The 27,603-nt window shown below is 43.7% G+C and overlaps 2 protein-coding genes across 2 annotated transcripts in view; both read right to left on the bottom strand.

Moving 5' to 3' along the window:
• Positions 1–27,603, bottom strand: part of LOC307155304 (butyrophilin subfamily 1 member A1-like) — a 68,638-nt gene that overhangs the window by 15,057 nt on the left and 25,978 nt on the right. Inside the window, exon 2 of the mRNA XM_079865891.1 lies at positions 1,617–1,673. Coding sequence (XP_079722017.1) covers positions 1,617–1,671 — 55 coding nt within the window. The 5' untranslated portion in view covers positions 1,672–1,673. The remainder of the gene's footprint in view (positions 1–1,616; positions 1,674–27,603) is intronic.
• LOC307155305 (butyrophilin subfamily 2 member A2-like) overlaps positions 23,204–27,603 on the bottom strand; it is a 37,561-nt gene continuing 33,161 nt past the window's right edge. The window contains exon 8 of the mRNA XM_079865892.1: positions 23,204–23,958. Coding sequence (XP_079722018.1) covers positions 23,369–23,958 — 590 coding nt within the window. The 3' untranslated portion in view covers positions 23,204–23,368. The remainder of the gene's footprint in view (positions 23,959–27,603) is intronic.

The raw sequence follows: 27,603 nt of genomic DNA, 5'->3' as shown, positions 1-27,603 counted from the left end.
CTGTGTCTAGTCCGTGCTCTTCAGACCTACGTCCACCACACTAGCCAGTGGCGTAAGTCAGAGTAACTGTTCATCTGTTATGGGGGCAGCAACAGGGGTGCTGCCACCACCAAACAGACCATGTCTCATTGGGTCAGGGATGCTATTGCTCTTGCCTATGAGGCATGCGCCAACGGGTCTAAGGGCTCACTCCACCAGGGGGGTCGCCTCCTCTAGTGCTCTGGCAAGGGATGCCCCCTTACAACTTGTTTGTGATGCGGCAGGCTGGTCCTCTCCGCACACATTCATAAGATTTTATAGCTTGGATGTTCATGTCACTCCGGGCTCTCACGTCCTTGAGTCAACGTCACAAACTAATGTCTAGGGCTTTCTTGCGTTCTTGTGAGCTCACCTACACAACCGTAAGGAGTCCAGACACCTTCAAGCACGGCGGCGTGGGTATTCTCGGGTTACTTGTCTGTAACCCTGTTCCCTGAGAAAGCGGAACGAGATGCTGCACTGCATTGCCGTGCTGAAGATGTACCAGGACTGCTCTTCAGACAAAATATCCTGACGATGCACCTGTGGCTCATCTATTTATAGCCTCGTGTCGCGGGTGCATGCCGATGACGTAACCGACCAAGGCTATATTACCTCCGGTCGATTTCATCGATGTGTTTACACATTATATTCACAGCTGGTCACGATTAAAGACGTTCCCAATGCGCTAAGCAGCGCAGCATCTCGTTCCGCTTTTTCAGGGAACAGGGTTACAGTCAAGTAACCCGGAACGTTCTGATGAACTCATTCACAATGATGTGAACGTTCTTTTCTCACCTTCAGTAAGTGATAATTTGTTCCAAATTTGAATAACGGTTCTGTTTTTCATGCTACGATGATAAGCAATGTGAAGACTTGATTTTTTTTTTCAATATCAAGGACAATAATCGACAATAATAATATTGACAATTTAAAATTACATTGATCCCATTATATTATGCAATTGTTGTGTAAATACATTAATGCCACCCTTGAGCAGCATTAAACAGTCTGTAAGTGTAACTAAACATGCCATTCTGTGCCACATTGGCAGTGTAAAGATGGCTTTTGTTGATGCTGATCAAATTTTATTGGCAACAGATATTCTGTTTGATTAAATTAATTGATTAAATTAAAATATCTGACATATAAAACAGATACATTTGACAAGGTAATTATAAAAGTGCTTTTACAAAACAAAAAAATGCAGCTGAACCTGATTTAGGCCTATATACTGTATTTATTCATTATATGTACTAGTCATTGTGGTTCTAAATCTGGAGCAGTTTTGCATACATTAGAAATACATGTAAGCATTGTAAAAAGTGAATGTTTAACCAGGGTTATTTTTGAACTTTAGACTCTGATCTTGAATATTGAAGTAGTGGAGTTAGAGATAAGATAAACTGGGTCTCAAAGAACCTATTGTAAATAATCTTCCATGTCTGCATAATATTTAATCTATAGTGCAATAATAATAGAAAGTGTTCACATATACAAATTACTCGATAAATATGAACATTTGTTGATTTCATTTGGTTTGTGTGGAATATTAAAGCCATAAAACTGAATGAAATCCAAACGTGTTTGTTTCTTACCAGAAGTCTCTATGAGGAGATTCACCAGTAAAGTGATGATGATAATCGACAGCATTCCTGAGAAAACACAGACTCAAATAAAACAAACTCTGAGGGATTTCTCCAGAAACACACGAATAATATGAGAGATATAATAAATCAGACTGTCGTGTTCAATGAGGAAACAGAAACTCACCGGAGACAAAGACTCGTCTGTTAAATCACAGTGTTAATTACGATGAATTTGAGCCATTAGACACATTCAGCACACTAATATTTAAATATAATTCATAAAAGCAGACTGAAGTTAGTGAGAATCAAACGTGCTCCTGTTTTCCCTCCTGTTTTACTTTCACTTTAACGTCAGTTTAATGATCCTCAATAAAACACAGATGTCATCAGAACACTCACTCAGTATGTGTGTATTTGCACATGTGTGTGTGTGTAAGGGTGAATGTCCAGCAGTGGCTCAGTGTGTAAGACTGCCCAATGACTAAAGAAACGTTATTAGCAAGATGGTAGAAAACGTCTCGGTTACGTATGGTAACCCTCGTTCCCTGAGTCCAGGGAACGGAGACGCCTCGTCGGGGGAGTTCCCCTGACGAATTGGGATCACGCTAGGGAGACCAATTGCCTTCGAGTGAATTAAAACGAGCCAATGAACATTGGCATGCAAGGTTTGCATTCCGCGGCCCGCCTACCAGTGCGGGTATAAGGCGGAATCAAGCGCATACACAAACGCTTTTCGCTGAGGAGCCGAACGGTGTCCAGTCCTCCGCGAAGGTACAGCAGCATGGCGACGGGACGAGGCGTCTCCGTTCCCTGGACTCAGGGAACGAGGGTTACCATACGTAACCGAGACGTTCCCTTTCGTCAGCAGGGAACTCCGACGCCTCGTCGGGGGAGTTCCCCTGACGAATTGGGATCCCTACCAAAACGCCATGGTGCTGGCCCCTTCCAGCACCCAGCTAAGCTACAGCCCTGCAGCAGTTTCCAGAAATTTTGCGGGAGCTAGCTAGGGAATCACACTGCTGTTCCGCAAGACCCAATCAGTGGATATTGGATAACACTGGGAAAGCGTGCCCGACCCCAAGGATATAATAGGGGGAGGGAACGCTGCGGAAGCTGAGGCAGCCTAGAGGAAGGCCCTCAAATACACACATGTACTAACCACGTAGGGTAGTGAAACATATGGCAGTCCTTGAAGGTAGTCCCAGTCCAGAGGAGTGAGGAGCGTACTCAACAGGGACGACAGAATGAGTCTGTCAAGGGGAAGACACGGCTGAACTGCACGTGGCAATCATGGGTCGCCGCAGGGACCACTGGAAAGGCACCCAGTCTACTAACAACTCCTTACTGAAGGTAGCAGACCTGGTGCCAGGCGGTCCGCAACGCCTGACACCGGAGGGGGTGATGGAGGAACTCACGAGGTTAGCCGTTTGTTGGGTAACCAACGGAGCGAAAGACGCACGTATCCACTCACGGAATGGCGTCGCAAGCCGACACACCTATTCCCTCTAATTACTGGCCATAGCAAGTACTCGGGAGGAAACAGGTTCCACACGTAGGCTATAAAACCTAGCGAACGTGTTCGGTGTCGCCCAGCCCGCAGCTCTACAATGTCTGTTAGCGAGGTGCCTTGTGCCAGAGCCCAGGAAGCGGCAACACTCCTAGTGGAGTGAGCCCGCAACCTGGGTGGGCAGGGCTCACCCTGGGACTCATAAGCCCTGGTGATAGCATCCACTAGCCAGTGGGCTAACCTCTGCTTGGAGACAGCCTTCCCCTTCTGCTGGCCTCCGTAACAAACAAAGAGCTGATCTGAGGTCCTACAGCTTTGCGTTCTGTCTATATAAACCCGGAGGGCCCGGACGGGACAGAGAAAAGCTAGGGCTGGGTCTGCCTCCTCCTGGGGCAGCGCTTGCAGGTTCACTACCTGGTCCGCGAAGGGAGTGGTAGGAACCTTGGGCACATATCCGAGCCGGGGTCTCAATGTAACATGAGAAAGGCCAGGCCCGAACTCTAGGCACGATACGTCGACCGAAAAAGCCTGCAGATCCCCTACCCTCTTGAAGGAAGCCAATGCTAACAGGAGCGCTGTCTTAATGGACAGGATATTAAGCTCAACTGTCGTCAAAGGCTCAAAAGGAGGACTTTGGAGCGCTCTAGCACTAAAGTTAAGTCCCAAGAGGGTACAGGGTGCAAATCGCGAGGTGGATTTAGCCTCCTAGCACCCTTGAGGAATCTGATGACCAGGTCGTGCTTCCCCACGGACTTACCGCCAACTACATCGTGATGTGCGGCTATTGCGGCAACATACACTTTGAGAGTGGAGGGAGACAGCCTTCGCTCCAACCCCTCTTGTAGGAAGGAGAGCACGACTCTGACCGGGCAAGTTCGTGGGTTCTCCCCGTGGGAAGAACACCAGCCGACGAACAGGTTCCACTTCAGAGCATAGAGGCGCCTCGTAGAGGGGGCTCTAGCTGAAGAGATGGTATCTACCACTGCCTGTGGCAGGCCATCTAGAACCTCCGCGTCCCGTCCAGGGACCAGACATGGAGTTTCCAGAGGTCTGGACGCGGGTGCCATAGAGTGCCCCGTCTCTGAGAAAGAAGGTCGTTCCTCAGAGGAATCGGCCAAGGAGGGGCTGTCGCGAGGAGCATGAGTTCTGGGAACCAAGTCCTGGTTGGCCAATACGGGGCTACCAAAAGGACCTGCTCCTCGTCCTCCCTGACCTTGCACAGTGTCTGTGCAAGAAGGCTCACTGGGGGGAACGCATATTTGCGTAAGTCCCGGGGCCAGCTGTGTGCCAGGGCATCCGTGCCGAGAGTTCCTTCGGTCAGGGAGTAATACCACTGGCAATGGGTCGTGTCCGGAGAGGCAAACAGGTCTACCTGTGCGGCTCCGAAGATTCGCCAAATCAGCTGGACCACCTGGGGATGGAGTCGCCATTCTCCCGGAAGGGGAGGCTGACGTGAAAGCTCGTCTGCCACACAATTGAATTCCCCTGGGACATGAACGGCACGAAGCGACCTCAGATGCTTCTGACTCCATAGGAGGAGGTGGGAGGCGAGTCGCGACATACGACGGGAGCGCAGACCACCTTGTCGGTTGATGTACGCAACGGTCGCAGTGCTGTCCGTACGGACCAGTACGTGCTTGTGTCTGAGAAACCCCTTGAGGCGACACAAGGCCAAGCGTACTGCTTGCAACTCTAGGCAGTTGATGTGCCAATGCAGCTGGGGCCCCGTCCACAGACCCGAGACTACATGCCCTTTGTACCCTTGGCCCCCCAATGGCCCCCCAACCCTTGGCAGAAGCATCTGTGAATACCACAGCATGCCTGGAAACCTGGACTAGGGGCACACCGGCCCGTAGAAACACAGGATCCGACCAAGGGGTGAAGGTTTGGCGACAGTGCGGGGTGACTTTGACCCGGAACGTGCCGCTCTGCCACGCCCACCTCGGGACTCGATCGTGAAGCCAGTGCTGGAGCGGTCTCATATGCAACAAACCGAGCGGCGTTACTGCGGCTGCGGCTGCCATATACCCCAGGAGCCTCTGAAACTGTTTCAGTGGAACCGCTGACCTGCCTCGAAAGGACTTGAGGCAGTTGAGCACCGACTGGACGCGTTCCTCCGTGAGGCGCGCAGTCTGAGCGACCGAGTCCAGTTCCATACCGAGATAAGAGATCCTCTGCATGGGGCAGAGTTTGCTCTTCTCCCAGTTGACCTGAAGCCCCAACTGACTGAGGTGCCGGAGCACCATGTCCCTGTGATCGCACAACATCTCTCGCGAGTGTGCCAGAATGAGCCAGTCGTCGAGGTAGTTGAGAATGCGAACGTCTTGTTCTCTCATGGGAACAATGGCCGCCTCCGCGACTTTCGTAAAGACACGGGGCGACAGGGCCAGCCCGAAGGGTAGGACCTTGTACTGATATGCTCGACCCTCGAAAGCAAACCGAAGGAATGGTCTGTGTCGGGGAAGAATCGAGACATGAAAGTATGCGTCCTTCAGGTCGATCGCTGCAAACCAATCCCGGGGACGGATGCATTCGAAAATGCGTTTCTGCGTGAGCATCTTGAACGGGAGCTTGTGCAGGGCCCGATTCAATACTCGCAGATCCAGGATTGGCCGTAACCCACCGCCTTTCTTGGGTACAATGAAGTAAGGGCTGTAAAACCCTGACCTCATATCGGCTGGAGGGACCGGCTCGATCGCGTCCTTCGCCAGCAGGGCGTCGATCTCTTTCCGCAAGATAGGAGCATCCACTGGACGCACACGGGTGAAGTGGATGCCCTTGAACTTGGGAGGCCGGTGTGCAAACTGAATTGCATAGCCGAGCCGGATGTTGTGGATGAGCCAGTGCGACGGCCTCGGAAGCGCTAGCCAGGCTCCGAGAAACTGCCGCAACGAGCCCACCCGCACCGCCGGCGTACCCACGGAGGGGCAGCGAGGCGGAAGGCAGGGACACGGCTCCGGAGGCATTGTAGCGGCCGAGAGCGGGGTCTGGGTGTGTACTTGGACAACACCTACCTGCTTCCACCGGAGGACAGACGGCAGAGAAGACCCGAGAGTGTTCTGCTGCGGGCTGTCGCCTGGCGAGGGAAGGGGAGGAGACGAGGAGCGAGGCCCAAGGGCGGCTGCTGGTCTCCGTGCCTTCCCGCCCAGTGGCAGACAGGAGTGACGTGACCGAGGTGGCGCCACTGCTATCTGCCAGCTGGGGAGAGGGGACTGAGAGTGGCGAGACCCGAAAGGGGAGGCGAACAACGTGCCGACGTGGTCATGCACTCATGAGAGAACACGAACCACCCATGAACGCCGTCTCAACACACTGATTAGGCATGTGAAACAGCGATCATGGCCGTCAACCAGGCATGCAAGACAGTGAACGTGGCCATCGCTGGCACACGGCACGCTGAGCGTTCAAGCCCTCAGGCAAGACGAACAACGTGCCGACGTGGTCATGCTCTCATGTAGAGAGCACAAATCACCCACGAACACAGTCTCAGCATGTTTGTGACGCGCTAGAGGAGTGGGAAGCTCGTGAGGGTCTTTCACCTGGCGAGACATTCCGCACTGTAACCCTCAGATCACCAATGTTATTTGCCAAAGTAGCCCTCTCCTGGTGCACCAGAAGAGAACTAGATCGGGAAACAAGCAAAGGGACTCACCTCATAGAGGCACGCGAGTCTTGATCTTGACCACGCATCTTGAGCGCCGAATGACGCGCGCTGGGTTGCCGTGACAACCCACGCTGTCAACCGGCGCTCGACGGCACACGGCATGCTGAGCGGCTCGAGCCTTTAAAAAGGGGAGACGAACAACGTGCCGACGTGGTCATGCACTCATGAGAGAACATGAACCACCCACGAACGCAGTCTCACACACTGATTAGGCATGTGAAACAATGAACGTGGCCGTCAAATAAGGACAGGAACGATCGCATCCAGAAACACACGAGTGAAACGTCATCCTGAAAAGGACGCGATCTTCACTCGTGTTGCTCTTTCAGGAAGAAATTACTCTCTTTATTGTGCTGAAGCACACAGGGACCCAATGCGGCGACACAGCGGGGAAACTGCAAGCCCGCTGTGCGCACTCAACCGTTTACCAGCTGTAAAAACAGCTTTTGAATTAACAGCGTGTAGATGCAGCCGGCAGACAGGAAATCGCGCGGTCGCTGAAACGCCGTCTCACCAACACAGAGAGGTCCCTTCCCGAAACAGCAGACTCGTAGAGCGTAAGATAAATACAATCTTAAAACTCATTCACTCAGAGAGGACACAACCGGTCGGCTCCGAAGCAGAAAGCGTTTGTGTATGCGCTTGATTCCGCCTTATACCCGCACTGGTAGGCGGGCCGCGGAATGCAAACCTTGCATGCCAATGTTCATTGGCTCGTTTTAATTCACTCGAAGGCAATTGGTCTCCCTAGCGTGATCCCAATTCGTCAGGGGAACTCCCCCGACGAGGCGTCGGAGTTCCCTGCTGATGAAAGGGAACTGCACATTTCTTATTCCACCCACTGCCACTTATACCAACGATGGAAATAAGCGCAGTTACAACAGCTTAATATGTGGAGAGCGTTGCTGTAGAGAGTGACGATATTGCATTGCAATATGTAGCACTTCAAAGTCAATACCAAATCACAACTAGTTAGCATATTATTTGCAATTTAAAAAGTTTAATGCCAAAATATGGTTAATGTTACACTAAAAATAGTTACAAAATAGATGTATGAGATGATAAAAACGTATACAGCATATGTAAAATGTTACCTGAGAGAGAGAGAGGGAGAGAGAGAGACAGAGAGAGAGAGAGAGTGTGTGTGTGTGTGTGTGTGTGTGAGAGAGAGAGAGAGAGAGAGAGAGAGAGAGAGAGGGAGGGAGAGAGAGAGTGTGTGTGTGTGTGTGTGTGTGTGTGTGAGAGAGAGAGAGAGAGAGAGAGAGAGAGAGAGAGAGAGAGGAGGGAGAGAGAGAGAGAGAGAGAGAGTGTGTGTGTGTGTGTGTGTGTGTGTGTGTATGTGTGCCCTTGTTTATATTACATTGTGGGGACCAAATGTCCCCATAAGAATAGTAAAACCTGAGATCACCTACATTGTGGGGACCAGCCAGCGGTCCCACTTTTCAAAAGGCTTATAAATCACACAGGATGAGTTGTTTTGAGAAAGTAAAAATGCAGAATGTTTCCTGTGATGGGCAGGTTTAGGGATAGGGGCAGTGTGTGTGTGTGTGTGTGTGTGTGTGTGTGTGTGTGTGTGTGTGTGTGTGTGTGTGTGTGTGTGTGTGTGTGTGTGATGGGCAGGTTTAGGGGCAGGGGCAGTGTAAGGGGATAGAATGTACAGTTTGTACAGTATAAAAACCATTACGTCTATGGAGAGTCCCCACAAAGATGGTGAACCAGACATGTGTGTGTGTGTGTGTGTGTGTGTGTGTGTGTGTGTGTGTGTGTGAGAGAGAGAGAGAGAGAGAGAGAGAGAGAGAGAGAGAGAGAGAGAGAGAGAGAGAGAGAGAGAGAGAGAGAGAGAGAGAGAAGGGACCCAGAGAATAAGAAGAGAGCCAGAGCATCAAAGAGACAGAGCAACAGTTACAATCTTCTTGGTAACACTTTAGAATACTGTTCTTACTGCATAACTAATAAGGAATTATTGAAGAACTAATTGGTAATTCTTCATTAACTACTTCTTCACTACTGTTAACTACTAAGGAAGACGTGTTAACTAATCAGTATGTAATAGAATTGTATGATTGTGTTAAGTAACAGTTAGTTAATCAATATTCTGTCATACGTTCTGAAGAACTACTATTAATTATCTAATTAAAGTTCAAGAAAAATAACTAAGTAACTAATGAACAGTCATACAAAACTACATTGAGTTGTGCCCTTCCTTATTTACTAATGGTATTAATAGAAGTAGTATTATGAAAATACAATTTTAACAAATACATATAAATGTTAAAGAGGTTTTTGCCTGTGTGGTTCTGTGAGTGTGTTCTCTAAGCTTTTCAGTACTGTGTGTGTCTGTATTCCTGAGCATAGAATGCCATTGAGTTAATTCATGTATTTGAGGCAACGACTGAGGGGAACTGAGAATATAGGGAACTTATGAGTAATTAATAAATAATTATCAAATAATTCTGCAGGAATTACTTAGAACCTGAAACCGTATTCTAAAGTGAAAATATAGGGAACCCATTAGTAATTAATAACGAATTAGCACATCCCTCTGACTCAAATCAAACTTTCTATTAACGTAATCATCTAAACCTTTGTCAAATACACGACAATAACTCGTTTACATGATATATTCCTTTATTTCAGATGAGAACATTTCTTAATACAGCATCATTTAACAAACATTTTTAAATCAAAAGTTAAACCTTTAAAAGCAATTCGTACACAAACCTGTATTTTGCCGAAGAAATGCACCGAATCGGCGGCGCTGAGAACTCTCCAGAAGAGGATGCAAACGCCTGCGCTCTTGATCACCAAATCACTGTAAAATGTAGGATACCGCGATATTGCCAGAACTTGAATGGTGCAAAAAAAAAATTAAAATGTATAAGAACTAAGTATAATAATAAGGTTTTAAAAAAAACATTTATCAGTGCTTTTTACTTTTTAAGTACTTTAAAAATTAATTACCTTTGTACTTTACTAAGATAATTTTTGAAAATGGCCTAATTATAATGTGACTGGAGTAATATTTTATTGGGGTATCTGTACTTTTACTCAAGCACTTGATTTGTGTTCTTCATCCACCACTCCACTGCTAACCCGGATTATTGAAGTGACTACTGTGTATGACTGTTCATTAGTAGTTACTTCATAGTTATTTTTATTGAACCTTAATTAGTAGATAATTAGTAGTAGTTCTTCAGGAGGTATGACAGAATTCATTAGTTATTGATTAACTAACTGTTAATTAACACAATCATAAAATTCTATTACATACTGATTAGTTAACACATCTTCCTTAGTAGTTAACAGTAGTGACTTAAATGTTAATAAATAATGACCTATTAGTTCTTCAGTAACTCCTTATTAGTTATGCAGTGAGTAAGAAACAGTATTCTAAAGTGTTACCATCTTCTTTTATCCCTTCCTTGACCATGTGACTAAAACCCAAATGTGAGATATTCAAACTGACCAATCAGATAATTACACTTCCCCCACTGTACTAAAGGTGTGAGAGTTCATCGACCCCGAAGCACACACATCTTGTCCTGCAGGCCTTGATCACTATCAGCCGCTCTGTGCCGTTAGGAACTCCACATGGTCTTGGTTCATTTCAAATATCTTGGATTATTTTCATTATTTTTATTTTATTTTTTATTGGAGAAATATAAAGAGTACAGATAGGCTTAACAAAATTTAAATCTGAAGATCCTCCGTCTTTTCCTTATGCATACAAAATCTAACAGGATATTATAGTTCCTTCTGCAGTTGTTAATTATATATATTCATATTTATACATACATTTGTACACACACGCATCTACATATTCACAAACATGCCTTTACATGTACATGCCACCAACACACAAACATATGGATATATTCCAACATACAGAAACTCTTAAAAAACAAAACTACTAGAACAACCCACCCACCCCTCTTCCCCATCTGCCTGATACACACTGCATGGAAAGGAGTACTTAAAAAACAAACAAACAAAAGATAAACAGCTACCAACATTGGAGTGGTCTTAGGTCCAACTCAAATTGAGTCAACATCTCTTTCCTCCAAGTCTCCTCCACCTAAAATACCTTATGAAGGGTTCCCAAATTTTAGCAAACTGTTGTCTTTTATTCCTTAGATGGAGCCGTATACGTTCCAGATGAAGAGTATTTGTGAGTTCGTCAAGCCAAAGCTGGAAAGAAGGCGGCAATTTTCTTTTCCAGAAAGTTAAAATAAGCTTTTTGGCTGTTAAAAAAGTTTTTAAAAAAAGTTGTTTTTTAGCTGGCCAATGCGAACAGAAGGGGAGAAAGCGGGCAACCTTGTCGAGTAACCCTAAATAAAGTAAAAGATGGTGACAAAATTCTATTTGTGAGTATACGTGCTCTATGACTGTTATATAGAATTTTAAGCCAAGTGATGAATTTATTTCCTATATGGAATTTCTGTAGCAGAGCGAAGAGGTGAGGCCACTCTACCTGGTCAAATGCCTTTTCAGACAAAATCAGCAGATTAGACCGATTAGACTGGGAAGAGTATAACATATTAAACAAGCGACGAAGATTACTAAAAGAGCTACGACCTGAAACAAAGCCAGTCTGATCCGGTTTCACTAATTTTCCTAAAAGCGTATTAAGTCTAATGGCTAATGTCTTAGCTAAAAAATTTTGGTCCACATTAATGAGAGAAATTGATACCCCCCGACCTCCTCAGGGTCCCTGCCCTTCTTGGGTAGGACTGTGATAACCGCTTCATTAAACGGCTGAGGCAGTCGTCCCACCTCCAGAGCCTGGGAGAACATTTTAAGCATATAGGGCCCCAATAGATCGGTAAATATTTTATATACCTCGCAAGGGATTCCGTCGGGGCCAGGGGATTTACCTCCCCTAAGTGACTTTATAGTGCTCTTTAATTCAACTAATGTTAGATCAGCTCCAAGAAATTCTCCATCCTCCTAGTCTAGCGTAGGTAGATTACAGCTGTTTAAAAAAGTCTCCATGATAGAGGGATCATCACTTATATTACTAGCATACAATGATTCATAAAATTGTTTAAAACGATTGTTAATTTCTGAAGGAGAAAATAAGTAAGTCTCGGATTCTGATTTGATCTGATGAATTATACGGTCATTTTTCAGCTTTCGCAACTGTCTAGATAACAGTTTGTGTGGCTTATCACCAAATTCGAAATATTTTTGTTTCATAAACATTAGAGATCTTGAAAACTTTTCAGATATAATCTTATTGGATTGAATATTTTCTTGTGCAGTTCTGAAGAGGGTGCTGTAGCATTCTCATTATCTAATTGACAAAGCTGTCTTTCTAAAGATTGTAAAGCCGCTGCATTTTGTTTATTTTTTGCACCCTTAAAGGAGATAAAACAGCCCCGTAAATAAGCTTTAAAGGTGTCCCATAAGAGAGAAGGGGAAGTATTCGCTTGATCATTAGTTTAAAAAAATAACTCTAGCTGTGTACGCAAATACTCACAGAATTTTGTGTCCTTTAATAAATAGGCGTCTGCCCGCCACAATGGTTGAGTTGTTACAATTTCTGATAGTTTTAGAGCAAATATAATTGGACTATGGTCCGAGATTAGAATGTTATGATGAGTGGCGTTGAACGTAAAAGGAATTAACTTAAAATCAACTAGAAAGTAATCTATACGGGTATAAACATTGTGGACTTGTGAATGAAAGGAGTAGTCCCTTGGATTGGCTAGCCTCCATACATCACCAACATTAGAATTTTTAATGTACATGTTAAGAAAATCCCTGGACTTAGAGGGGGAAGCACGTGATCTGTCTAAATATGGGTCCAGAACGCAATTAAAATCTCCCCCTATAATTAAATTAGTACTCGATATATCGGGAATCCTTGAAAACACAATTTTGAAAAAAGCGTGGATCATCAAAATTTGGTCCGTAAATGTTAACTAAGGTTATGGGTGTTGAAAATATTTATTTGAAATTTATTTGAAGGATAACCCCTTGAGATGCACCATCTCGTTTTCGAGGGGGTCCTTAAAACAAACACAAATACAAATACAAATACAGACAACAGGTTACATTGTATAACACATAATACTTCACATTCATACCAACATTTAGCTCTCCATATCTCCTCACATACCAGCCCTCTAAGTACATTGAAACAGAAAGTATACAGTCATCACATATAACATGCAGGTTCAGTACCGTTCAGTATAATGAAAAGCACATGTAAAGTGGGTATAATCAAAAACAAAAACATGTATTCTGCAAATGATCATATATTAATGGCCTAAAAAGATTAAACAAGGTAATGGATCTGATTACACTTGGTAAACTGTTCCAATCTGATGGAGCTTTAAATTGGAATGCCCGACGACCAACTTCTTTATTAATTTTAGGAACATAAAAAAATAATTGATCAGTGTGCCTTAAATTATATGAAGAGCGAAATGGAATTAGATATTGTTTTAAATACAAAGGATAATTTAAGTAATAACATTTAAAAATAAACTGAAGCCAGTGAAAATGCCTTCTTGAATTTAAAGATAACCATTTTAATAATTCATTCATTTGGCAGTGGTGCGTTTTGTTTGGACATCTCAGTACAGATCTGCAGAGACTATTATAAATAACATTAAGAGGACGGAGATTTGTATCGGAGGTGTTCTGGTAGATTATATCGGCATAGTCAAGGATTGGAAGTATTAACTGAGTAATAATTCTTTTTCTAACCTGAAGAGTAAAACAATTAATAGAGGAATAAAGTATTCTGAGTCGATATGATATTTTCTTAATAACTGAGTCAATATGTGATCTAAATGACAATTGAGAATCAAGCTGAAGACCTAAATATTTAAACTCATCAACTTTTAACACTGAAGTTCCATCTATAAAATTAATTGAGTAGTCAGTTGGTGGTGAGATTTGTTTTGTATTAAACAACATATAATAAGACTTCTTTTTGTTTAGCAGAAGTTTATTATTGTCAGGTTTGGGTAGGTGGAAGTAGCGAGGACTCACGTGCAGATCAAATGGGCTTTTATTAAGCATAAAATAAAACAAATACAAACAAAACTACCCCGAGGGGGAAAAACAAGACAGACTTAGACTTGGACTTGAACTTCGACTTGGACTGGACTTGACTTGACTGAAGCACACAGCAGGGAAACACACAGCATAGATACGACAACGAACCAGCACAGGACTGAAGACACAAGGAGAATAAATAGGGAGCACAAACAAAGCAGGTAACGAGGGAGGACAGGTGGGGAAAATGAATCAATAATCAGGTAACAAGGTGGGCGGGGTTAGACAATTGACAGGAGAGCACATGGCACAAGGAAACACATGACAAGCCATGTGCTCACAACAAACAGGACTAGAACACAAAACGAGACATGAACACGCAGCTAGTGAAAACTCATAAGCCACGTGTTCACACAAAACATAACAACATGAAAGCACACAGCCAGAGAAAAACTAGCTGTGTGCTACACAGCACAAGACAAGAAAAAACACGCAGACAGAAGAGCGCGCGGCTCGAGCGAACTCGAAACCGCGCGCGCTCACGTGACAAGACAGAGCGCACGAGAACGAGCGAAAGCTCATTCCGTGCGCTCACAAAAGAAAACAAACACGCGGAGCATTGATGTCCGAATCCCGACACAGAACCGAAACCTAACTAGACAGACATGTCGGGATCCAAACACCATGCCCCGCACATATAACAAGGCACAAAGACAAGTGAGTGCACGGCCCGAGAGCGCTCGGAACCGCACACTCACACAGAGACGAGACAAAACAGGGAGTGTCAGAGCTCTGTCACAAAACCAAGAAATTAACTAGACCGAAGTGACAGAACCCTGACACTACCCCTCCTCCAAGGGACGCCACCTGGCGTCCCAAAGCGGGACATCAAAAACAAGACAGGAACATGACAAGACAACTCACCAACAGACAACACAAGACAGGAAGATCAAGACACAGAGACAAAGTGGGGAGGGAGGGAGGGAGCCAAGTCAGAGCCAGCAGGAACATCCACAAAGTCAAAAAGAGGGACCAGGGAGGGACGGGCGGGTTGAGCCAGGGAGGCTCAGGCAGATCTGGGGTCATGGCAGAAGACCAGGGTGGAACCGGAGGGACAGACCAGGGAGATTCCGGCGGGTCTGGAATCCTGGCTGAGGGCCAGAGCGGTGCTGGGGGAACTGACCAGGGAGACTCCGGCGGGTCTGGAATCCTGGCTGAGGGCCAGGGCGGTGCTGGAGGAACTGACCAGGGAGACTCCGGCGGGTCTGGAATCCTGGCTGAGGGCCAGGGTGGTGCCGGAGGGACTGACCAGGGAGACTCCGGCGGGTCTGGAATCCTGGCTGAGGGCCAGGGTGGTGCCGGAGGGACTGACCAGGGAGAATCCGGCGGGACAGGAGTCCCAGCTGAGAGCCAGGACAGTACAGGGGCCTTGGGTGGCGTCGACAGGGCAGGTTGCAAGGGCAGATCCATCAGGGCAGGCGGAGCAGACTGGCCAGACTTGGGAAAGACAGGGACTATAGTGAGGAAGGGAAATCCCACAAATATCACTGCTACAAAGGATGCATGGCCGACACGGCGGGCACAGGGCAGACAGTTATCTGGGACAGCCTCCGGGCTGGCAGTGGGCTCTGGAAGGACCTCAGGGCTGGCAGCGGGCTCTGGGAGGGCCTCAGGGCTGGCAGCGGGCTCTGGGAGGGCCTCAGGGCTGGCAGCGGGCTCTGGGAGGGCCTCAGGGCTGGCAGCGGGCTCTGGGAGGGCCTCAGGGCTGGCAGCGGGCTCTGGGAGGGCCTCAGGGCTGGCAGCGGGCTCTGGGAGGGCCTCAGGGCTGGCAGCGGGCTCTGGGAGGGCATCCGGGGTTACAACAGGACTGGAGGTGGCCATTCTTGAGGTGTGTGCTGCCCAGGCACGTAGGAAAGCAGCTGCATAAAAGGTGAAAACCACCCTCTTCGCTAAGGCAGGACTGATGGTGGAATCAGGTGGCTCAGGAGGGGATGGAGCTGAGGTAGCCAACAGGGAGGCATGTGCGGCCCAGGCACACATAAGCGCAGCAACATAAAGTGAGAGGGTAGCCTCTTCGACCGTGACAGGACAGACGTGGAGAGCAGGCTGCTCAGGAATGGCCTTCATGGCCATAACAGGGAGCTCTGGGACCACTGGACCAGGTGAAAGGGAAGCCTTCTTCCTCCTCCTACGCTTGCGAGATCGAGGCAGTAGGAAGGAGCTTACCTCTTCTGGGGTCACTGCAGCCTCTTCGGTTGGCACTGGGGGCGCTGCAGCCTCTTGGGCCACCACTGGGACCACCGGACCAGGCGAAACAGAGGAAGCCTTCTTCCTCCTCTTGCGATTCTGAGTCAGATGAGGGCTGGAGATTCCACTGACTGAAGGTGGAAGGGGAAAACAGTCAGTGCGGAGAGAATTCGTGCTGCGAAGGGACTCCGCCTTCCGAAGCTGATGTAACTCGTACACGAATTTCCAAAACGGCAGGTGCCCCAATTTTCCCATCTCCCTAGGACTGAAGGGCTTTGTGAGGCAGGTGTTAAAAACCTCTTTAAGATCAGCATTATCACTGTAGTCCAGTTCATCCACTAAAGCCAGAAAGTCAAAGGCGAAGTCTTTGATGTCGCGACCTTTCTGACGAAGCGCGACGTACCTGACGAGCTGGACCATCTGATCCTTCACCGAGGCCCCATTGGAGGGAGACGGGGAGTGGAAGGTACCCATAGTCTGCTGAGTCCTCTGATGGCTGGTTCGTTCTGTCAGGTTGGGGGTGAAGGAAGTAGCGAGGACTCACGTGCAGATCAAATGGGCTTTTATTAAGCATAAAATAAAACAAATACAAACAAAACTACCCCGAGGGGGAAAAACAAGACAGACTTAGACTTGGACTTGAACTTCGACTTGGACTGGACTTGACTTGACTGAAGCACACAGCAGGGAAACACACAGCATAGATACGACAACGAACCAGCACAGGACTGAAGACACAAGGAGAATAAATAGGGAGCACAAACAAAGCAGGTAACGAGGGAGGACAGGTGGGGAAAATGAATCAATAATCAGGTAACAAGGTGGGCGGGGTTAGACAATTGACAGGAGAGCACATGGCACAAGGAAACACATGACAAGCCATGTGCTCACAACAAACAGGACTAGAACACAAAACGAGACATGAACACGCAGCTAGTGAAAACTCATAAGCCACGTGTTCACACAAAACATAACAACATGAAAGCACACAGCCAGAGAAAAACTAGCTGTGTGCTACACAGCACAAGACAAGAAAAAACACGCAGACAGAAGAGCGCGCGGCTCGAGCGAACTCGAAACCGCGCGCGCTCACGTGACAAGACAGAGCGCACGAGAACGAGCGAAAGCTCATTCCGTGCGCTCACAAAAGAAAACAAACACGCGGAGCATTGATGTCCGAATCCCGACACAGAACCGAAACCTAACTAGACAGACATGTCGGGATCCAAACACCATGCCCCGCACATATAACAAGGCACAAAGACAAGTGAGTGCACGGCCCGAGAGCGCTCGGAACCGCACACTCACACAGAGACGAGACAAAACAGGGAGTGTCAGAGCTCTGTCACAAAACCAAGAAATTAACTAGACCGAAGTGACAGAACCCTGACAATTATAAGTAAACCAGTTTTGAACTACGTCAAAATCAGACTGCAGTGATCGCTGAATATAAGAGATATCAGAGCTAGAAAAATAAATTACGGTATCATCCGCATATAACTGAATTTGACAATTAGAACAAACCTGTGGAAGATTATTTATAAAAATAGAAAACAATAGTGGTCCAAGAGATGAGCCCTGAGGTACTCCTCTATCAATAATTTTAAAATCCGAACAACTTCCCCGATACAAAACACATTGTTGTCTATGGTGTAAGTATGAATTAAACCAAAGTAAAGAAGATCTTGAAAGGCCAATCTCATACAATTTATCTAAAAGAAGATAATGGTCAACTAAATCAATAGCTTTGGTTAAATCAATAAATATGGCACCAGTTAATTTACTAGAATCGAAAGAAGATGTAATATCATTGGTAATTTTCAGAAGAGCGCTTGTTGTAGAAAAATTTGGTCGGAAGCCGGACTGAAAAGGAGATATAATATTGGAGTCATTAAAATACTTTGATAATTGATTGAAAATGATTTTTTCAAATATTTTCACCACGCTATTAATTATTGAGATAATTAAATGCATTGGCAATTTCAGAGGAATCATCAACAATTTCGTTATTTATTCGTATGAAATTAGTTTGTTTTTTGGATGAAAAATTAGTTGAATTATTAATTCTATCCCAGAATATTTTGGGATTGTTATAATTTGTTGCTAGACAATCCTTAAAATAATTTGCTTTAGCATTTCGCGTTTTTGTTGTACATATATTCCTCAACTTCTTATAAGTATCCCATTCTGTAGAATCCCTTGTTAAGCGATATTTTCTCCAAGCTCTATCTCTGTCTTTGAAAAGATTTATTAAATCGCCATTTATCCAAGGCAAGTGTCTTCCCTTAACTTTGATTATTTTCCAAGGTGCATGTTTATCAATAATTTTGGTGACTTCTAAATAAGAATAGTTCCATGCATCTTCTACAAAAGGGATTAACTGAAATCTATCCCAGTTAATGTTAGTCATGTCCTGAATAAAGTGTTCAGAATTAATATTTTTTGATTGTCTGACCCTAATTAATTTTGGAGGTAGTCTGGGTATGTTTATTTTCCAGACACAGTAGATCATAGAATGATCGCTAAATGAGTCTGGCAAAACTCCAGATGAAATAATCCTATCTGGATGTGAGACTAGGATCCAGTCTAGCAAGGATGATGAGTTAGAATCCGTTCTGGTGGGTTCTGTTATAAGTTGTGTTAAATTTGAACTACTAAATAAATTACGATCGTACCTGCATGAGCCAGCTAACCAGTTATTATTAAAATCACCCAAAAGTATCATTTCAGTGTGATCATCAAGGGAATTAATAGTTGATATAATACCTTTAGTGGATTCAACCGGAGCTTTTGGAGGTCTATAAATATTGCCTATTATTAATTGTTTATTTTTATGAATAATTATTTTAACAAATAAAAATTCAAAATATAGGGGATTCTCCTTTGGTGTAACAAGTTCTGAGACTAGAGTTGAGGAAATATATGTAGCCACTCCTCCTCCTCTAGAATTGCGATCAGCCCTGTATAAGACATAATTGTCAAGTTTTATATCATCATCTGATATCGTACTATTGAGCCAGGTCTCGGAAAATGTGATTACTTTAGGTTTATTATAAGTAAGCCAGGCTCTTAAAAGGTCAATTTTGGGTAGTAAACTTCTAATATTCAGATGAATGATATACATACCTTTACTAATGTTCATAGTACAGTTTTAATATGACAGTAAACAAACAGTCCGCCAGACGAAACATAGCAATAGCAAGGACAAGCAGTAAAAAGGTAGAAAAGAGAGCTTACACACTCATTCACATATACACACACATTTCTACATAAAAACATAATCTAAACAAAAATAAAATAAAAATTTAGCCAAGCTCAGTCTGCTTTTTAGCGTTTTATTAAATGAACTAGAGAATATAAATAATGAGCTGTATTCATACTACTGGTCCCGCAACTATGATAAATCGCCCCTAATTATCTGTAATCTATGTTTAAACGGAACTGTTTAAAACAGCAGTACCCCTAGCCTTGGATGAAAAAGAAGAGTAAAAAGACTGACCTATCCATCTGGCTCTCAACTTAGAGTGAGAATCATTTTTTAAAGTGTGTCTCTTGCAAAAATATAATATCAGTGTTCATATATTTTAGATGACACAAAACTTTATGATGGTTTAGGCCTTTAAAGGGGTCATATAATGGTACATGCACTTTTAAGTCAAGTCAAGTCAAGTTTATTTATATAGCGCTTTTCACAACATAGGTTCTATCAAAGCAGCTTCACAGTATTAAATTAAAACAATACATCAATGTTTGTTTCTAGTGGAACGTCCATGTTTGGTAAAACATTGATTGTACTGAAGTTGATTGTACTGAAATGTGTGTTGGCAGTGCCTGTACACAACCATCATAAAATCCATCCAGTGGTTTTTTTTTAATCTCCTTATATGTTTGACCCCCTCTGAAATCAAGACGTTCGATTTTGTGACGTCACAAAATCGACGCCCCTCCCACGACTGGTGATTGACAGCAGCGTTTCAACACAGACCCGCCCTCGCTCGTGAGCGAGCTGTCTGTCATCATCGTCCGCACGTCATTGTTGATACGCTGGAGCACTGTCTATGAGCAGAATGGCGTCTGCGATTGTGGTGTTCTGTTCTTAGATGTAATAAGGAACACAGCAGTCATTTGGATGTTCCTAAATCCGAACCGTTGAAGACGCAGTGGCTGAGTTTTGTTTTTGAAGGGATATGCCCAAAGGATTGACGCGGGGATTCCCTCACGGGGATTCCCCACGATCAACATGCATTCATGTTTGCGCGAATCATTTCACACCAGACAGCTTTACAAACGAATAAAAACGGATCGGTACCAACGTGTTCCTGTTGAACCTCCAGAAGAAGTGAGTGTAATGTTTTATTAACCTTTATATTAATATTTATATTAATCTTTGCAAATTTGCAAACCTTGCTGCACGCTTCATGATGAATGCGTCTAAGGTTACACTCAGGGTACATTACAGCATGTTTTCTATGTACGACGTTCTCAATATAATTCATAATCCCACGTTTATAATGAACAACGCGTTATGGTTATTGTGTTATGGTTATAACAAACGGTGTATGCACAGAACAGAGGGGCGGGGTCAGCAAAGCTCATTATCATTTAAAGGCACATGCACTGAAACGGCGTGCTGAAAACAGAGCTGTTTTTGACCAGGAAAAATGAGTGTTTTCTTACAATACTAATGAGAATTTTTAATTAAAGTATATTACAAACTTTTAATTTAGACCCTAACGAATCATATTAGCTTGTACAAAAATGGCATTATATGACCCCTTTAACGTTCCAGGAAGAAAAAGTCAATGCTCCCACCCCACTGTCAGGTGTCATACTCTGAGTGGCAGCCATCCCAGTCATTGCGTTTCTTACCTCCCCTCACCGCGGTACACACCCACAGACGGAACCCCATTAAACATCCCCTCCCACGATCCCTTATCACAACAAAACTGAAAAGAGAAAACAAAAGAACAACGTACCTGAGAACACAGGCTTGCTTGAACATCAGATCAGAATTTTACCAAGATACAATACACTTGACCGAAGTTAGCTGACTATCAGGAGCTCAGTGAACAGTTCCTATGGGTCTTATAGATGGTCGTCTGCAAACATAGGCAGCTCAGTCTTTTACAGATTCGAACCGTGAAGCATATACACAATGCGTATTAAACAAATCACGTCAAAAAAAAAAAAAAAAAAAAAAAAACAAGGGCCGCATGATTGTAATTTTCCAAACAGCGCTCCAACCCACACTCTATTAGCCTGGTTATAAAGTTTCAATCGAAGGAGAGATTATGATGTCGACACGTTACCCTCACCGAAGTGTTGCTCTGCAAATGTGAACGCCTTTACTAGGTCCGTGAAGTACATTTCTTCTCCGTTGTGTGTGACCCGTAACTTCGCTGGGTATAGAAATCCAAAGCGGACCCCTGGACGATCTCGAAGCAGTCTTTAGCCCTGTTAAAACAGGCGTGTTGTTTTAGTATGGCCACTGGGAGGTCTGGGAATATCAGAAGTTTCTCTCTGTTGTAGGTGATGGACTTGAGCTGAGCAGCTTTTCGGATGATGTCCTGCCAGTCATGAAAGTAATGCATCCTAGCAGTGAAGGCCCAGGGAAATGAGGTATTGTCAGAGCGTTTTCTCAAGGATCTGTGAGCGCGGTCGATCAAAGGTAGAGTTTCCAACGAGAGTGCGTTCTTCAACAGGTGCGCAATAAAGTTGGCGGGCTTACGCCCAGTCTCTTCGCCCTCTTTAATATTAAGAATGCGCAGGTTTTGCCTTCTACTGTGACTTTCCAGATCCGTACATTTCTCTGTGAGCTGCAAGACGCTGCTTGTTAGCTTGTCAACGTCCTTTTGTAGCTGGGAGACCGTGTCAGAAGTAAAAGTTGCGATAGCCTCAACTATCACTGACATAAATTGTTGGAAATTTGATTGTAGAGCAGCTATTATTTAGTTTGCTTCACAAATAAATGAAAAGTTCCGGAGCTGCATTCGGAAGCGTCCTACTCTCACATGGCGCCTCCCGGAAGTCTGGATTATTTTCAATCCTACATGTGAAACTGAATCTACTGTTAACTCACACAGATTTCAGAGGACATGTTTATTTTTTTCAGTTGGATTCACTTAAGAAAAAATATATCATCATTCCTATGACATTGTATGAAATATGGAACAATGATGTGACATTATGGTGGAGAAAGAATCTATCTATCTATCTATCTATCTATCTATCTATCTATCTATCTATCTATCATTAGTTAATCTTCCTCCAACTGTCTAGTTAGTTTCCTGATTTCACCCTGTGTTTTATATGTTGTGTATGTGTATGTTATTCCCGAGTTTACTATTAAATACCTTGTTCCCTTTCAAAAGCTACAATCGATGCAGCATTGGGAATGCCTTTAATTGTGACCAGCTGTGAATATAGTGTGTGTATAGAATTAAATAGCTAAGGTGTTAATAGCCTTGGTCGGTGACGTCACCGGCGCGCACACGCGACACGAGGCCATAAATAGATGAGCCACAGGTGCATCGACAGGTCTTTTGTCTTCAGAGGCCATTCTGTGTATGTGGGCATCTAGACGGTGGGCCGAGTCCGTCTATCTTGTAGTTGATCGTTACCCAGCAGCTGTCTGGCTCATTTTTAAAGTTTGGCTGTATGAAAAATTCACAAAAAGATTAACTATTGTTTCCAACGGCAATTGTTGCACATTAAAGTATAAAAATAGATTTAATTTCGCTAGCTGATCACAAACGTTGGCCGGAGTGAGATCCAATCAAAGCTTGTGTTGTTACCTTGTTGAATTGATTTGGCCAATCACGTTATTCATTGAACCAGTGTCATTCTGAAGCCATGAGTCTACAACCCAACCTGGAGAGACCGTGTATCTCGGCAAGACAACGTCAAGGTAAGATTTGTTTTACAATGATCATACACCCCTATATCTTAATGCTTTTCATATAAGTTGTATTTAAAGACTGCAAGCTATACTTCGCCGTGAATATATGCGTTGTCGTTGATGAGAACAGTAGCCATGAAAAATTGTTGGTAGTGGAGCAGTAAAGCTAGGGCTAACGTTACGTTGCTTAGGCTAATCCAAAATAATAATTCGGTGCATGCACAATGAACTAAGCAAAGAGTAAAATACAGGATTTTTTTTCTTTTCTTTTTATCTTGATGTATCTTTTCTGTACGTCTTTGTAAAGCGCTTTGAGATGCAACTTTTAAAGGCGCTATATAAAATAAAGTTTATTATTTATTTTATTTTAGGGAAAAGCATCTGTGTCAGTATTTGTGCACATGCTTCATTCTGTCTAAACACACTGGATTGGTCAGTCAGGCGTCTGAGCTGCTCAGTAAAGGTTCACTGGACTCTACAGCTGATTCTACAGGTTCTGGACAATCCAGTATTTCAAGCGGACTCTCATCACCTACACCTGGATTAAACAGCGGAACGACAGGTCTAGTGAATCTGGAGCTCATGGTCAGCAGATGTTTCCTCTCTTTGACATTGTAAAATGACAGCTGACCGTGATCATAATCTAACAGAACTCCCAGTCGTTCAGGTCTCGGCGTCAGTGGGAGAGTAACTGGTGGATCAGAGTTGGTGTAAAAGCCATTAGGACCGTCTGAACACAAGAACCAGTAACCGTTTGATGGAGTTAAAGCCGATCTGTCTTTTACACTAAAAGTTCCATGTTTCGCCACACCAATTAACCAGTAGTTTTTAGGAGGTGCATTTTCTCGTGCTAAATTAACCTCCCAATAGTGACGTCCAGATGTAAATGTTTGAGCTCCAAATGCACATAATTGATATGGAAATCCCTCTCCAGTGTGTTTATATCCTGGAGCGTCTCTCACTCTTTTACAGTCCTTAGAAACCTTCAGATCTGGATGTGAATGCTCAGGGTCAATAGTGATCTGAACTGAGGAAGAGATAAAACAACAATTATTATTCCTCATGTGTGAGATGATATAGTGTGTGTATATAACTGAGATGATGAAGAGTGTGTGTATATAACTGAGATGATGAAGAGTGTGAGTATATAACTGAGATGATGAAGAGTGTGAGTAACTGAGATGATGAAGAGTGTGAGTATATAACTGAGATGATGAAGAGTGTGAGTAACTGAGATGATGAAGAGTGTGAGTGTATAACTGAAATGATGAAGAGTGTGAGTAACTGAGATGATGAAGAGTGTGAGTGTATAACTGAGATGATGAAGAGTGTGAGTAACAGATGATGAAGAGTGTGTGTATAACTGAGATGAAGAAGAGTGTGAGTATATAACTGAGATGATGAAGAGTGTGAGTATATAACTGAGATGATGAAGAGTGTGAGTATATAACTGAGATGATGAAGAGTGTGAGTATATAACTGAGATGATGAAGAGTGTGAGTATATAACTGAGATGATGAAGAGTGTGAGTATATAACTGAGATGATGAAGAGTGTGAGTAACTGAGATGATGAAGAGTGTGAGTATATAACTGAGATGATGAAGAGTGTGAGTAACTGAGATGATGAAGAGTGTGAGTGTATAACTGAGATGATGAAGAGTGTGAGTAACAGATGATGAAGAGTGTGTGTATAACTGAGATGAAGAAGAGTGTGAGTAACAGATGATGAAGAGTGTGAGTATATAACTGAGATGATGAAGAGTGTGAGTATATAACTGAGATGATGAAGAGTGTGAGTATATAACTGAGATGATGAAGAGTGTGAGTAACTGAGATGAAGAAGAGTGTGAGTGTATAACTGAGATGATGAAGAGTGTGAGTATATAACTGAGATGATGAAGAGTGTGAGTATATAACTGAGATGATGAAGAGTGTGAGTATATAACTGAGATGATGAAGAGTGTGAGTATATAACTGAGATGATGAAGAGTGTGAGTATATAACTGAGATGATGAAGAGTGTGAGTAACTGAGATGATGAAGAGTGTGAGTATATAACTGAGATGATGAAGAGTGTGAGTAACTGAGATGATGAAGAGTGTGAGTGTATAACTGAGATGATGAAGAGTGTGAGTAACAGATGATGAAGAGTGTGTGTATAACTGAGATGATGAAGAGTGAGTAACAGATGATGAAGAGTGTGAGTATATAACTGAGATGATGAAGAGTGTGAGTATATAACTGAGATGATGAAGAGTGTGAGTATATAACTGAGATGATGAAGAGTGTGAGTAACTGAGATGAAGAAGAGTGTGAGTGTATAACTGAGATGATGAAGAGTGTGAGTAACTGAGATGATGAGTGTGAGCGTATAACTGAGATGAAGAGTGTGAGTAACTGAGATGATGAAGAGTGTGAGCGTATAACTGAGATGAAGAGTGTGAGTAACTGAGATGATGAAGAGTGTGAGCGTATAACTGAGATGATGAAGAGTGTGAGCGTATAACTGAGATGATGAAGAGTGTGAGTAACTGAGATGAAGAGTGTGAGTGTATAACTGAGACGATGAAGAGTGTGAATAACTGAGATGATGAAGAGTGTGAGCGTATAACTGAGATGATGAAGAGTGTGAGTAACTGAGATGATGAAGAGTGTGTATAACTGAGATGATGAAGAGTGTGAGTAACTGAGATGATGAAGAGTGTGTGTATAACTGAGATGATGAAGAGTGTGAGTAACTGAGATGATGAAGAGTGTGTATAACTGAGATGATGAAGAGTGTGAGTAACTGAGATGATGAAGAGTGTGTATAACTGAGATGATGAAGAGTGTGAGTAACTGAGATGAAGAAGAGTGTGAGTAACTGAGATGATGAAGAGTGTGAGTAACTGAGATGATGAAGAGTGTGAGCGTATAACTGAGATGATGAAGAGTGTGAGTAACTGAGATGATGAAGAGTGTGAGCGTATAAATGAGATGATGAAGAGTGTGAGTAACTGAGATGATGAAGAGTGTGAGCGTATAACTGAGATGATGAAGAGTGTGAGTAACTGAGATGATGAAGAGTGTGAGCGTATAACTGAGATGATGAAGAGTGTGAGTAACTGAGATGATGAAGAGTGTGAGCGTATAAATGAGATGATGAAGAGTGTGAGTAACTGAGATGATGAAGAGTGTGAGCGTATAACTGAGATGATGAAGAGTGTGAGCGTATAAATGAGATGATGAAGAGTGTGAGTAACTGAGATGATGAAGAGTGTGAGCGTATAACTGAGATGATGAAGAGTGTGAGTGTATAACTGAGATGATGAAGAGTGAGTAACTGAGATGATGAAGAGTGTGAGCGTATAACTGAGATGATGAAGAGTGTGAGTAACTGAGATGATGAAGAGTGTGAGTGTATAACTGAGATGAAGAAGAGTGTGAGCGTATAACTGAGATGATGAAGAGTGTGAGCGTATAACTGAGATGATGAAGAGTGTGAGTAACTGAGATGATGAAGAGTGTGAGTAACTGAGATGATGAAGAGTGTGAGCGTATAACTGAGATGATGAAGAGTGTGAGTAACTGAGATGATGAAGAGTGTGTATAACTGAGATGATGAAGAGTGTGAGTAACTGAGATGATGAAGAGTGTGTGTATAACTGAGATGATGAAGAGTGTGAGTAACTGAGATGATGAAGAGTGTGTATAACTGAGATGATGAAGAGTGTGAGTAACTGAGATGATGAAGAGTGTGAGTGTATAACTGAGATGATGAAGAGTGTGAGTGTATAACTGAGATGATGAAGAGTGTGAGTGTATAACTGAGATGATGAAGAGTGTGAGTGTATAACTGAGATGATGAAGAGTGTGAGTGTATAACTGAGATGATGAAGAGTGTGAGTGTATAACTGAGATGATGAAGAGTGTGAGCGTATAACTGAGATGATGAAGAGTGTGAGCGTATAACTGAGATGATGAAGAGTGTGAGCGTATAACTGAGATGATGAAGAGTGTGAGTAACTGAGATGAAGAGTGTGAGTGTATAACTGAGACGATGAAGAGTGTGAATAACTGAGATGATGAAGAGTGTGAGCGTATAACTGAGATGATGAAGAGTGTGAGTAACTGAGATGATGAAGAGTGTGTATAACTGAGATGATGAAGAGTGTGAGTAACTGAGATGATGAAGAGTGTGTGTATAACTGAGATGATGAAGAGTGTGAGTAACTGAGATGATGAAGAGTGTGTATAACTGAGATGATGAAGAGTGTGAGTAACTGAGATGATGAAGAGTATGTATAACTGAGATGATGAAGAGTGTGAGTAACTGAGATGAAGAAGAGTGTGAGTAACTGAGATGATGAAGAGTGTGAGCGTATAACTGAGATGATGAAGAGTGTGAGTAACTGAGATGATGAAGAGTGTGAGCGTATAAATGAGATGATGAAGAGTGTGAGTAACTGAGATGATGAAGAGTGTGAGTAACTGAGATGATGAAGAGTGTGAGCGTATAACTGAGATGATGAAGAGTGTGAGTGTATAACTGAGATGATGAAGAGTGTGAGTAACTGAGATGATGAAGAGTGTGAGCGTATAACTGAGATGATGAAGAGTGTGAGTAACTGAGATGATGAAGAGTGTGAGTGTATAACTGAGATGAAGAAGAGTGTGAGCGTATAACTGAGAT

Source organism: Squalius cephalus (assembly GCF_949319135.1).
Source record: "Squalius cephalus genome assembly, chromosome: 3".
NCBI classification, from domain to species: domain Eukaryota; kingdom Metazoa; phylum Chordata; class Actinopteri; order Cypriniformes; family Leuciscidae; genus Squalius; species Squalius cephalus.
The sequence above is the reverse complement of the archived record's forward strand: the minus strand, read 5'-3'. Positions and strand labels throughout refer to the sequence as shown.